Below are 14,479 nucleotides of genomic sequence, written 5' to 3'. Positions count from 1 at the left end.
TAGCCAGAAGACATATTTTAATAGGCAGAGAAAATACTGTTCACAAAAAATAAATGTATTTCATACATCGATTACCATCGCACAGCATATTAGGAAGTACACTAGTACGAAACATTAGCAATCTATTCGTGGGTGACCTCCAAAGAAAGAGCTAGAGGTCAGATGGATATTGTTACACAGTCGAGAGCATGGCACTGTCCAGGGCCTATCTTCACAAAAAGTCTGAGTAGTAGTGCTGATCTGGGATCAGGTCCATGTAATCTTATCCATTATGCTCTGAAAGGCATGACTGATCCGATATCAGCACCTACCCAGGGTAGTCATTAGTTACCACAGCCACAAAGTCATAAACCCAGCCTATTTCTACATCTCTTCCAAAAATCTGATTTTAAACCTAACCGTAACCACACTGCAAGACTTATGTCTAACCTTGAATTAAGACCAAAAAGCAAATTTTTGTTTTCATGTATTTTTTTCCCGATATAGCCAATAATGACTTTGTGGCTGGGCTATCTAGTGGAAACCCGTACTCAGAGACTCTTTGAATACAGGTCCAGATGGTTAAAGCAGAGTATGAAGACCTTTCTGAGGGCGTCTGAAGCGCATCCTGATTGTCCAAACAATGCGAATGGATCAAGGCAGAGTGTAATGCATGTTAGTGGGAAGATTTTAGTGTGGCCTTTTGGGTCTCTCACATGCCTGATTCACACCATAGGGTCAAACTGAACCAAGCCGAGCTGTACAGTACTGGGTTGGCCTCGTTACGACTCCACCATAGTAGCTGGAACCGTGCTGTAAAGGATAATGAGAAAATACGATATTCAAGCCAGCACAGTACGTTTCGGCCCTGTAGTCGACCCTGTAGTGTGAAACTGTCAGTCAGGCAACAAGAGGCTTGATGATAATTCTGTACCGCTGCGCCGGTCCTAGTAAAATACCAAATCAGCAAACAAGGCTTGTCAAAGTGAATAACGTACGTCAGCAAAAGTGGAACATACGAGAAGAGGAAATGTACCAAGCAGATTTGTTTCCCGAACTTCAAAAATTAAGAGGGAGAGAGAGAGAGAATATGCTTAAACAAACATCTGAGGGCCTTGGCCCAGAGAGCAGCCTCGGAGCAGAGTGATTAATGTCCCCTGAAGAAGACAAGGGAAGGAAGGCAGCTGGGGTCGGCTGCGTCTTGGCAACTCCCTCTGACCGGAGCTGGGAGGAGTAGAAGGAGCTGGGAGGAGGAGGAGGAGCTGGGAGGAGGAGGAGAAGTAAATAGAACTCATCCCTTTTTCTTTCCCATGTGAAACACTAGCCACTAACCATATCAAAACAGAAAAGCCCCTCCTTGATTGACATGCATCCAACACACAGACACACACACACACACATCTACCAGTCCGTACACACACTCGCACATCTCCAAGTCACACACACTGACACACTCTCACAGGAACACTAACATCCAGACTTCAACAAAAAATCTTGCAGAATTATGGACTGTTTGTATCTCTTTGCTGTGCTGTCCGTCTGACACACACATCTAGCTCCAGGACTCTATTGACATTTAAGTGGAATTATTGAGAAATAGTTTTGATGTGGGTCATTGTGACATTCTTAGGAGCACTCTTCATTTGGGAAAATAGACGAGAGAGAGAGAGAGAGAGAGTCTTCACTTGGCTGAAGGAAGTTAGTTCAGGAATAGCAGTAGTCTCCTCACATCTCTTCCAGAATTCCCTGTCTGTCCTGACTCTCAATGAGATTTTTTTAACAGGCAGATTCAAAGGTCTCATAAGACCTGGTTTTTCACCGTTTCTCTTGAGCACGTATGATAGGACATGTAGGAGACTATCTCTCTGTAATGGGATGTGAGGGAGATATAATTGTTTCCTCAAGGCTGAACTGATTTTGATTTTAAACAGTTTTGGCATTTAATTGATGATCAACGTAAATTATTTTATACTTCCAAATCACAATATGTTCATTTCAAATGATAATCATCGTCTGACTCCTCAGTATGTTTCAGTAGACTCTTAGGAAAAAAGGACTTTTTGAAGAACCCTTTTTGGTTCCAGGTAGAACCCTTTTGAGATCGATGTAGAACTCTTTACAAAGAGGGTTCTACATGGAACACAAAAGAGTTCTACCTGGAACCAGAAAGGGTTCTCCTATGGGGACAGCCAAAGAACCATTTTGGATTCCTTTTTTTCCAAGAGTGTATTGAACAATGATGCACTGTCTGACATTAAAAAAAAACCTTGATTAAGTAGATAATTATGAAGATTGTTACATAGAATCGTCCCAAATCTTGAGCTCCATCCGCTCCATAAACTAGGCTAATTCAATACAGCAGTAACATCATGGTAATGCCTTAATTCCACAGAAACAAACACAATGGTGTAAACTGAAGAGAATTGGGGTGCTCAACCATGTTTCTGGCAGTGCGAGACACTGGTTGGACAGTCCAGACCCAGACTGCATCATGTTTTTACAGCGCCAGCCAATCAGAGGAGGGTGTGGGACGGCTGGGAGGTTGTGACCCGCCAGGGTCACAGGTTCTCATTGCTGTCTTGGTGATGGTACTGGCTGACCAATGGCGGCTCCAGGAAAGGCAGCTCCTCCCCTGAGCCCTGGAGCTTTAGGACTCTACTGCTCAGGTCCACACAGCACTGGAGATAAAGGATGGATAAGGGAGACGTCAGATGGGTGACTGTGACTGACCATAGGGTCAAAACATGGTTTAACATCAACTCTACCACAGAATGCAGTGCGTGCCATGGAAACTCCATTTGTTTGTAGTACTGCTATTGTAACAGTATAACTTTAAACCGTCCCCTCGCCCCGACACGGGCGCGAACCAGGGACCCTCTGCACACATCAACAACTGACACCCACGAAGCGCCGTTACCCATCGCTCCACAAAAGCCGCGGCCCTTGCAGAGCAAGGGGAAACCCTACTTAAGGTCTCAGAGCAAGTGACGTAACTGATTGAAATGCTACTAGCCCGTACCCGCTAACTAGCTAGCCATTTCACATCCGTTACACTCACCCCCCTTTCGACCTCCTCCTTTTCCGCAGCAACCGATGATCCGGGTCAACAGCATCAATGGAACAGTATAACTTTACGTCGTCCCCTCGCCCCGACACGGGCGCGAACCAGGGACCCTCTGCCCTCATCAACAACGGTCGCCCACGAAGCATCGTTACCCATCGCTCCACAAAGGCCGCGGCCCTTGCAGAGCAAGGGGAAACCCTACTTAAGGTCTCAGAGCAAGTGACGTAACTGATTGAAATGCTACTAGCGCGTACCCGCTAACTAGCTAGCCATTTCACATCCGTTACACTATCATCCAACAAAGTGCCATTTTAGACAACAGAAGGTTAACTTATGGCTGCAGGGGCAGTATTGAGTAGCTTGGATGAAAGGTGCACAGAGGTGCCCATAGTAAACTGCCTGCTCCTCAGTCCCAGTTGCTAATATATGCATATTATTATTCGTATTGGATAGAAAACACTCTGAAGTTTCTAAAACGGTTTGAATTATGTCTGTGAGTATAACAGAACTCATATGGCAGGCAAAAACCTGAGAAGTTCCACTTCCTGTTTGAATTTTTTCTGAGGTGGCAGATTTTCAACCAAGCTCTCATTGAAATTACAGCGAGATATTGATGAGTTTTCTTCCTACGGCTTCCACTAGATGTAAACAGTCAATAGAACTTTGTCTGATGACTCTAATGTGAAGGGGGGCCGAAGGAGACAGGAATGAGTAATCACTGCTACGAGCTGACCATGCTTTCACATGCGCATTCACATGAGGAGGACCTCCGTTCCATCGCTCATCTGAAGTCAATCTAATTCTCCGGTTGGAACGTTATTCAAGATGTATGTTATCAACATTCTAAATATTGATTCAGTACATAATTTGACATGTTTCTACTGACTGTTATGGAACTTTTGGACATTTCGTCACGTTATAGAGGACGCACTTTGTGACTTTTGAATTGTTTACCAAATGCGCTAACCAAAGTAGCTAATTGGACATAAATAACGGACATTATCGAACAAATCAAGCATTTATTGTGGACCTGGGATTCCTAGGACTGCATTCTGATGAAGTTCATCAAAGGTAAGGAAACATTTATCATGTATTTTCTGGTTTCTGTTGACCCCAACATGGCGGCTAATTTGGCTATTGTTCTGAGCTCCGTCTCAGATTATTGCATGATTTGCTTTTTCCGTAAAGTTCTTTTGAAATCTGACACAGCGGTTGCATTAAGGAGAGGTATATCTTTAATTCCATGTGTATAACTTGTATTATCATCTACATTTATGATGAGTATTTCTGTTGAAACTATGTGGCTATGCAAAATCACTTGATGTTTTTGGAACTAGTGAATGTAACGCGCCAATGTAAACTCAGATTTTTTGTTATAAATATGAACTTTATCAAACAAAACATGCATGTATTGTGTAACATGAAGTCCTATGAGTGTCATCTGATGAAGATAATCAAAGGTTAGTGATTAATTTTATCTCTATTTCTGCTTTTTCTGACTGCTATCTTTCACTGGAAAAATGGCTGTGCTTATTGTGGTTTGATGGTGACCTAACATAATCGTTTGTAGTGCTTTCGATGAAAAGCATATTTGAAATCGGACACTTTGATGGGATTAACAACAAGATTACCTTTAAAATTATATAAGACACATGTATGTTTGAGGAATTTTAATTATGAGATTTCTGTTGTTTGAATTTGGCGCCCTGCACTTTCACTGGCTGTTGTCATATCGATCCCGGTAGCGGGATGCAGCCATAAGAAGTTTTAATAATGTTATGTAAACGAATATCCCCGGAAAGGTCGCCGCGGCTGCTCCAAATAGCAGTTAAATCGGTCTGCACATGGTGACATTAAAGGGAGACATTGTACTCTTTTCAGTTATGTGCTTTTCCATCCAAATGGTTCTTGAGGGGCTCCATGCAATGTTGCACAACATTGAGTATGCCCCAGTGCGCATGCATATGTGATCACAATTCACACAATGGCTGTGAGATGCACCTGAGTCTAGCTCTCTGCCTTCCATTGGGCCTGACAGACTCCACTGAGCTCTGTGTTTTACTTCCAGGTCACCAGAACGGTCCAGGGACTAAACTGTACATTTTGTCTCCGTTCTAACAGTTGTCTATAACTGTAACTCCAGGCTTCCTCCATCTGAATGTATCGGTATCTTTCCTTGCAGGCATACGTGATAATTCAATTAGGATTCACCCTTTTTTCCAAGCCACCGGTCTATTTAAGGAATATTTAGAAAGCTTTTCAGCTATGATTTAAATTGAGTTAAAGTTCCCATCTTGAGTTTTGCCAAGGGAGCAGAATACTGAGACTGGGTGCACTTGGAAGGAAAATTGGCTCCGGTATCGTGGATCCTCCGGGGGAGCTTTTGCATAATCGTAGATCTGGTTTCCAGTGTACTCTTAAAGTCTAATTAATTTGATTCTCTGTGAGAAATGGTCACAATTAGACTCGTGCCTAATTCTACTTTCCCTCTCAGACCCTCTAAGACAGAATTCTGTTCATGTGTTTTCCTCTCCTGTTCTGTTTGTTGATTGTCACGTTGTGTTGTCATTTCCTGGTATATCCTGGGGAAATGGCAGCATTTTAAACCTTTGAGATGTGCTGATCTGAATTCTGTCTTATCTGTCTGCTTTCACCTGCAGTCCTCACCAGGCAAATTACAGCAGATAGCCGTAACCCTCAGATAACATAACACAAACATGTCTGTCTCCATCTCTGTTTTAACCTGGTATTACTTGATGTGTTCTGATAGGAACCAGCATCTTCAATGTGTTACTAAGGTCTCTGCATAATCTAATTGCTACATTCAACGTCTGCCTCCTTTTTCCTATGATTATTTTTAGCAGCAATTTTCATTAGCTGTAAAGTTCAAGTTGGGGGAGATTTAGGGAGGATGGCAGATCAAACACAGCATTTACATATTTCCGACACTAATGAAGACTTACTTTGATTTCCTGCAGAGTCTGAAGACCCAGGCACAGCTCAAACACCTCATCCTCTGTGGGGAGATGGAGAGGAGAGAGAAGGAGAGACAAAGAGAGGAAGAGAGAGATAAAGAGGAGAGAGAGAGCAGAATAAGAAACAGTGAATTTCTAACCTGCCGTGTCTCCCGCTGACTGATTAATTAACACTGCATAAATGAGCTCAAATCTAACAGGAATCATCAGCACATCTCAATTCTCCCGTGTGTGTGTGTGTGTGTGTGTGTGTGTGTGTGTGTGTGTGTGTGTGTGTGTGTGTGTGTGTGTGTGTGTGTGTGTGTGTGTGTGTGTGTGTGTGTGTGTGTGTGTGTGTGTGTGTGTTCAACCATTAAGGTATTAATCTCTCCCTGCTTGCTCAGTGTTATTTGTCTTTGTGATTTGACCCTGGCTGCTGAATAGGAAAGGTCAGGAGCACATGCTGCACACTGAGTACACACTCACACTCTCTCACACACATACTCACACTCTCTCACACATACTCACACTCTCTCACAGACACACACGCTGTCACACACACATTGGCTGCCAAGCGCATCTCCAACACCTTTTAAGACAGCTGACTTTTTAGAGCAAGCATTCAGAAATAACACAGGCAGTAAGCAAATCTATTACCGTCTGTTAATGATCAGTGCCTAGATGCAACACAGCGTTGGGGGGGATTTACCAAGGGGTTTTGTATTGACATTGGTGACGGGAAGTAATCTTGATGGTGTATAAAATGGCTTGTGGTCATTGTGAGATAGCACCCAGACGGTTTGTATTGATTGCTGTCAGGAACAATACAGTTTAACCCCAGCGATTTATATAATCAAGTTTACTTGTCCAATCCATAGTATTATTCAATTCAATGTTGTTTGTCACAGTCTGTATGTTTACGGAGAAAGAAAAACAAGTGTTTCATTGACACTGTCATAACACCTGTATTCCTACCCTGTATGAGTGGACTCTCTTGCTTCATTGACAGTCATTGCAACTGGCTGCAATGCTGCCTTAAATGTTTATGTGACGTAATATGTGATCTCCCCTTCCTTACCGGTGACGTGGGCAGAGCACTGGACACTCTGTCTGCCCAGCTGCAGCTGCAGGCCCCTCACAGAGCCCTGGCCCTCTGTCTGCTCACAGGGTGGACCTTCCTGGGTAGGAAGCAATCTGGCAACACACAACACGGCCATGGTAGAGGTTATTAGGACGCTACTTTGTTCTGTCTCTCACAGGCCAGTTTGTTGATGCTGATGCAGTCTGATGTTGGTTGTGGTTGTGTGAGTGCCTGAGGAACTCAAATGTGTTTGTTGGTGCTCTGTATTTCGGTGCTGGTTGGCAAACCTGGACCCAGGAGTGTTATGTGATGGCTGGGTATTCGTGGGTGTGGTAGAGGTCGACAGAGAAAGAGAGATAGCGAGGGAGAATAAGGCCTCTCACCCAAGCCTCCTGCAGCAGGAGCTGGAGATGCGGTTGTGTTGACTCCCGGTGTTGATGGAAGCCTTCACCTCAGTGTCACAGCACTGTGGAAACACAGCAGAACAACTACTGTGTTAACTGACAGTGTACGTGTATTGTCAACACACTTATACTCCCACAAAAGAGAGAACATCAGACAGGAACACGTATATTTGTTCTGCAGCTTTAGTGAAATAGATCTGTTTGATTACAAAAGGCTTTTCATCAAATGGGTCCCAACAGCTCTGCTACGCCTGCCAAGTGCCTGCCTGTAAAACTGCCAAACTACGATATAAAGGCTGAATTAAAGGCTTACCGACTCTAGAGTTTTGGTCAAATTTGTGCTAGTAGGCCATTATTAAGCCACATTTCCCAACCAATTACAAGTAGCGTTTAAGACTAGGCGTTTTCTAGGTTTGGCATAGTTGTTTATATGCAATCACATTTGTATTGATCCTCTGTCTGAGTCAGAGACTATTAGACCATGAAGCCTGTGCTGATGATGCAGGACTATTCTGCCTCATGGTTAGAGATAATACCAAACCAACTATGACTGTTTTAGAAAAAAACACCTATGAAATCATTGGTCTCACTCCAGTGGATGTGTTGACTATTAGTTCAACCATTAGAGCAAGTGACTGTGCTTATTTTCTGAAAAAGATGATGATCCCATGTTATCTGAGGCCTCTCCATGCTTTTATAATCCTGAATGCATTACTAAACAGTGAAATATTAGCCCAATCAGCAGAGCCTGCGGAATATTCTTCAACTAATCAGCGAACTGGTCAGTTCTTGATTTGTAAATAGTGTTCGTCCAAAACCATTATGCTCAAGGGCAACATCTTCTGTACAAGAGCAACATGATGTTGTCTTCTGAGCCAGAACCATAGACCAGTAAACAACACTTCTGAAGTGAGGATCAGCAGTGCTGTCTTCTCCTGGGTACCTAAAGCATCCTATCTGTCTCACTTCCTGTCATCAAGCCTCTCTGTGTGCGTGCGTGCGTGCGTGCGTGCGTGCGTGTGTGTTCACCCACCCAGCAGAGCTGATAACAGCCAGGGTGGTGGTCCTTTATCCTCCTCCACATCTCCCAGTGGTTCCCCGTAGGGCACTTCATGTCACAATGCAGTGATTCACGGTAAAGGGGAAGCAGACATTGCGGCAGATTCTAATGACTGCAGAGGCCTGGCGGCAGGTAGCCTAGTGGTTAAGAACAATGGGCCAGTAACCGAAAGAGAGCTGGTTCGAATCCCCGAGCCGGCTAGGTGACAAATCTGTCGATGTGTCCTTGAGCAAGGTACTTAAACCTAATTGCTTCTGTAAATTGCTCTGGATAAGAGTGTCTGCTAAATGACTAAAATATAAATGTAAAATGTTCTATAATGAAGTTTCTGTTGTAAATCTCAAGGCTCTTATTAGAATATGACATATCACACTTCTTCGAGTGGAAGGGAGAACAGGCAATGTTGGTGAAAACACGCAACTATGGAGGGAGGATTTAAAACATGTTCACACTTCACAGCATATGGTGGATCCGCATGAGTGAGAACGGAACAAGATGTCACACCCGCCCCCTCTCGATGGAGAGGGAAAGACACCGAGTGGACACATAATGATATGCTTCCCTGAACACGAGTTAACACAACCCAGTGACATAACCTCTGTGTCCTCGCTATGTCAGCAGTACTACCTTGTGGTTTCTGAGCCAGTGTAGCTCATCTCAAGCCTTCTCTAACATCCACCATGTTTTGAATGAATGGTTTGATAGGGGGATGGATGGAAGGAGGAATAAAGGTTGGATGGGTGGATAAAAGTTGGATGGGTGGATAAATGAATCATAGATGTATGGATGGATAAAACATCCTGAGAAAAGCATGTTTTCACTTGTCTTTTTCCTGACATATTATCACTGTGTATCACAGTACATACATCGACTTGGTTCTAGGGTGTTTTTTACCCCCTAGATTAAAGCCCACTAGGACATCAAATCCCGTTGCTGTGGCTGGGTGTAAAAATGTAGTCCCTGACACACAATATGGTTTTAGTTGAGCTTCCCCCCTTAATCTCTGCAGGCTTCTCACGACCAGGCTTCTCAGAAGGCCTACAAACATGTGCTTTTGTCTCTGTCTGAGTGGTGAAAAATTCCTCCCTTTCTGTGAAGTTTAAAAATGGCTCCGGAATTAATGGGTAACTATGGAGCTTTTAGCCGCTTAAAAAAAACAGAACTAAACAAACGAGATCAAAGATAAGCTGATCCCCATGGAATGTTCCCTGGCGAACCACTCACTTCAAACACACACACAGTAGCTGTGTTTCAATACTCATACTAACCGCACTAACCGTACTATTTGGGACGTAAATTGAGTATATAGTATGCTTATTGGTCATAGTATGGATATAGTTAGTATGCCAAAAGTTCCCGGATGTCGTACTACATTCGCCAAAATACGAATTATAAACTGGGTGGTTTGAGCCCTGAATTCTGATTGGCTGAAAGCTATGGTACCTCAGACCGTATACCACAGGTATGACAAAACATTTAATTACGTTGGTAACCAGTTTATAATAGCCATAAGGCCCCTCTGGGGTTTGTGATATATGGCCAATATACCACGGCTAAGGGCTGTGTCCAGGCACTCCGCATTGTGTCGTGCATAAGAACAGCCCTAAGCAGTGGCATATTGGCCATATACACCCACTCGGGCCTTATTGCTTAAGTATTCACCTTATTTATGAACCCGGAAAGAAAACAATGTCCAAACGTTCTGTTTTGTGGAGGACTTCCGTTGTGTTGTTCATGCCTTTTTGCGAACGTTAGCTAGCTAGCTCAAAATGTCGTGGGATCATACCAAAAAAAAACTTTCAAAGTCAAATGGAAAGTCTGTGTCACATCCGCTGATTATTCAAGAGTGGGAGGACGATATGAAAAAATGGCCGAATATCACCTCCAAAGACATCTTCAATTATTTTGTCTCACCTCTCAGTGTGGATGGGTCAGAGGTGAGGAGCTACAAAAGTGCAGAGGCATATCAATACCTACATAGCGGCAGAGTTGGGCGGGTGCTTATTCACTGTCTTGAGGATGACATTCTGGTGTTCCTCAAAGCAGATGTCCAGCCCAGTCAGAGCAAAACACACCATCATTCTGCCTGGATTCTTGTATCATCTGTCGGCACGGTGGAGACTGCAGGGTGTTGTTGTGTTGCAGGTCAGGGGAAGTCTTGCGGTCATGCAGCTGTACTACTATGGAAGGTAGCTAGCTCGCTGGCTTTTTGTTTATCATAACCCGTTCTTTGACTGATACGTTTGACGTTAGCTAGTTATTTAGCTAGCTAACTAATTGTGATGATACCATATCACTGACCAGAACGTTAACTAGTACAACATGCATACACGTTTTTGGTTTCAATGGCTCATTGTGTAAGTATATCAGTTTAATCTCGAATGGCAATGAGGTAGGTACCGAATCAAGGTGAGTTTTACAATCGAATAGGAAATTACCAGCATAACCTAAACCTACTAGTTAAAAGGAGACTGTGTAAACTAGTCAGCTGTGAACACCATGTAAACTTGTGTTCTGTGCTGTAATTTACTATTCTATCAGTAGTGTTTTGTTGAAGGGGCAGAATGCTGTGTATGGAGGATTGACGGGAGTGTCCTGTACAGATGTGCAATGCCAGTGGCACTCTGGGATGCAGCGGAATTTAGCTCCAAAAAGGTTGAGCGAGATCTGTTTCAAACGTCACCAAACCAAGTGACGAGTTCTCTGACAGCGCCCCAGCCGCTTCTCCATCTCTACCACCATTCCAAGACTTTTATTAAGTGCGTTGTGGAAAGGGTCAATGTTCCAGTGAGGTGCCTTCTGCACAAGTGCATCAAAGCTAAACTAAACAGTCATCAGGTTCCAGCAGCAGTCACACAGCTACAGCAGCCTTCTGGTGAACACGGTATTAACATGCCGTTTCAGAAATGCTTGTCATTTTATGACGTTTATGTTAAGCTGGAGGAGTGTCAATGTGCCAGCTTGGAGGAGGTCACTAAAGCACAGAGTGTCTCCCATGCGTGGTATGACGCGCGTAAACTTCGGATCACTGCTAGCTCAGGAAATAAGGTTTGTGTGCGCACCCTAACACATCACGACAACTTTGTGCGGGAGCATCTCTTCCCCCAGGTTCCGCAACCACAGATGGCACGGAGAGCGAGCAGGTGGCCTACACATAGATGGAGAGCTGCGGGTTTAGTCTGGAGAGTAGAGGCACAGTAGTGAGTGTCAGGGAGCCATGTCTTTCTGTAAGCCCAGATGGAGCGTTAAACTCTCAAGAGCTATTCGAAATCAAATGTCCTCTTCTGATTAAAAAGTGTGAGTCTCTGACTGAACTGTTCTCTGGCAAACTCACCGATGTGAAGCTGGTGCATGGGGTTCCTCAGCTGCAACCTAATGCAGCCCGTGGGTACTACATGCAGGTGCAAATGGTGATGTTCTGCACAGGACTGGAGAGATGGGTTAGCAGTTGATGTTATTCTTCAATAACACAGACCCCAAAGCAAATCAGGCGGAGAAAAATATATTTATTCAAAGAGAACAAATCCTTGTTGTTATGCTTGAAAGTAGATGGCAGATGTTTATTCTTCCCTGTCCTCAATGTTTCTCCTCTGAACAAAGAGACATGATGTAGTTTATAACCCAACCCTAGCCTGTGGTTGACCAATTAGATTTCCTTGCAATAAAACTGGGCCAACGGCCAAATAACAAATATCCTGTTTCAGGCTCAATGTATAGACAATTCGGACCAATGAGAACTTGACACATGTAGCTATGAGACACGGACTGAAATTCCTCCCGTGTCCCTGACCCATTAATCTTCAGTTCCCCAATACAAAGAAACAACTATTTCCATTGATCATTAATTCCCTCTTGACCTTTAGTCCTCTGCGTTGTGTATTTATCTTTGAATATTCATACAGATGCAAAGTGCTTGTCTGGGCTCCATCCGAGCAGGTTGTTATTGATGTGAAGTTCTGTGCTGATCTTGTCCCTAAACTGAAGGCGTTCTATTTCACACATATGCTGCCAAGGATAGTAGATAAGTTCCAGTCAGGCAGACTAACTCTGTGCTCCAAGTATGTTCATCTATGTGTTATCTAGGGGCCTTATACTTTTTTTTTAAATGGTTCATATATTTTGTGTCTTGTAAAGCTCTGTCAGCTCTACCTTATTATCGAAGCATAACTCTTGATTGGTGTTTTTTTGGTCTGTCACAGTTCCCCTTCATATGCACATTTACCTGATTATATTTGCATAATTCTTGTTTTTTTATATCTTGTCTTGTACAGCTCTCTTCATACATGTTTATCTAATGCCTACGGATAATGATTTATGAATGTTTTTATTGTACCTTGTTATAGCTCTCTTTTCATATGGCACTTCATGAACTTATCTAAGCATACCATAATTCATCTTTCACTTGGCAAATGATGGTGTTAATAAATACCACTATGAAATTCAACTTCGTTGACATTTTCTTTTGATACTTAACATTTTAAAATGAAGGACGAGGAGGCATGTCTAAAGGTTTCAAATGTGTTTTCAGTTTGATTCTGGGTTTGGTTTTCAAAGGCACAAATTAAGAATACTGTGCAAAGCTATCATCAAGGCAAAGGGTGGCTGCTTTGAAGAATCTAAAATACAAAATATATTTTGAATTGTTTAATAGTTTTTTGTTTACTACATGATTCCATATGTGTTATTTTATAGTTTTGATGTCTTCACTATTATTCTAAAATGTAGAAAAAAGTAAAAAATAAAGAAAAACCCTTGAATGAGTAGGTGTGTCCAAACTTTTGACTGCTACTGTATTTACACCCCTTTGCTATGACACTCAAAATTGAGCTCAGGTGTATCCAATTTCCTTGTATCATCCTTGAGATGTCACTACAACTTGATTGGAGTCCACCTGTGGCCAATTCAATTGTTTGGACAGGATATAGAAAGAAACACACCTGTCTATATACTGTACAGTAAGGTCCCACAGTGACAGTGCGTGTTAGAGCATAAACTATAACATGAAGTCCAAGGAAATGTCTGTAGATCTCTGTGATATAAATGTGATGAGGCATATATCTGGGGAAAGGTATAAAGTGTTGAAAGTTTCCAAGAGCACAGTGATCTCCAGCATTGGGAAACTTAAAAAATATGGAAGTACCCAGACTCTGCCTAGAACTGGTTGTCCGACCAACCTGAGCAACCGGGCAAGAAGGACCTTGGTCAGGGAGGTGACCAAGAACCACTCTGACAGAATGACAGTTCCTTGGCTGAGAAGGGAGGACCTGCCAGAAGGACAACCGTCTCTACAGCACTTCACCAATCTAGTCTTTATGGGAGAGTGGCTAATCGGAAGCCACTCCTAAGAAAAAAGCACATGACAGCAGGCAAATCATTGATGAGAACTTTGTTCAGAGTGCAAATGACCTTAGACTAGGGCTAAGATTTACGTTCCAACAGGACAATGACTCCAAGCATACATCCAAAGCAACGCTGGATTGGCTTCAGAACAAGAATGTGAAAGTCCTTGAGTGGCCCAGCCAAAGCCCAGACTTGAATCCCATTGAAAATCTGTGAAAAGACTTGAAGATTCACCGCCGCTCCCCATCTAACTTAACAGACCTTGTGAAAATCTGCAAGGAAGAATGGAGACAATCCCCAAATCCAGATGTGTAAAGCTGATACAGATATACCCAAGACGACTCAAAGCTGTAATCGCCGCCAATGGTAACTCGGGTGTGAATACTTATGAAAATGAGATATTTCTGTATTTGATTTTAAACACATTTGAAAACATAATTATTTTATTTTTACTTTGTCATTATGGGGTATTGTGTGTAGATGGGTGAGATTTTTTGTTGTCAATCAATCAATCGTATTTATAAATTACTTCTTACATCAGCAGATCTCACAAAGTGCTATACAGAAACCCAGCCTAAAACCCCAAACAGCAAGCAA

At 42.9% G+C, this 14,479-nt stretch overlaps 1 protein-coding gene across 1 annotated transcript in view; it reads right to left on the bottom strand.

The window, feature by feature from the left end:
* Positions 1-14,479, bottom strand: part of LOC129838529 (nuclear receptor-interacting protein 2-like) — a 35,654-nt gene continuing 21,175 nt past the window's right edge. Inside the window, exons 3-6 of the mRNA XM_055905568.1 lie at positions 7,462-7,544; positions 7,076-7,191; positions 6,007-6,059; positions 1-2,657 (exon numbers count right to left, since the gene is read on the bottom strand). Coding sequence (XP_055761543.1) covers positions 2,538-2,657; positions 6,007-6,059; positions 7,076-7,191; positions 7,462-7,544 — 372 coding nt within the window. The 3' untranslated portion in view covers positions 1-2,537. The remainder of the gene's footprint in view (positions 2,658-6,006; positions 6,060-7,075; positions 7,192-7,461; positions 7,545-14,479) is intronic.

Source organism: Salvelinus fontinalis, chromosome 39, assembly GCF_029448725.1.
Source record: "Salvelinus fontinalis isolate EN_2023a chromosome 39, ASM2944872v1, whole genome shotgun sequence".
In the NCBI taxonomy this organism is placed as follows: Eukaryota; Metazoa; Chordata; class Actinopteri; order Salmoniformes; family Salmonidae; genus Salvelinus; species Salvelinus fontinalis.
This window is presented reverse-complemented; position numbering and strand designations above follow the sequence as displayed.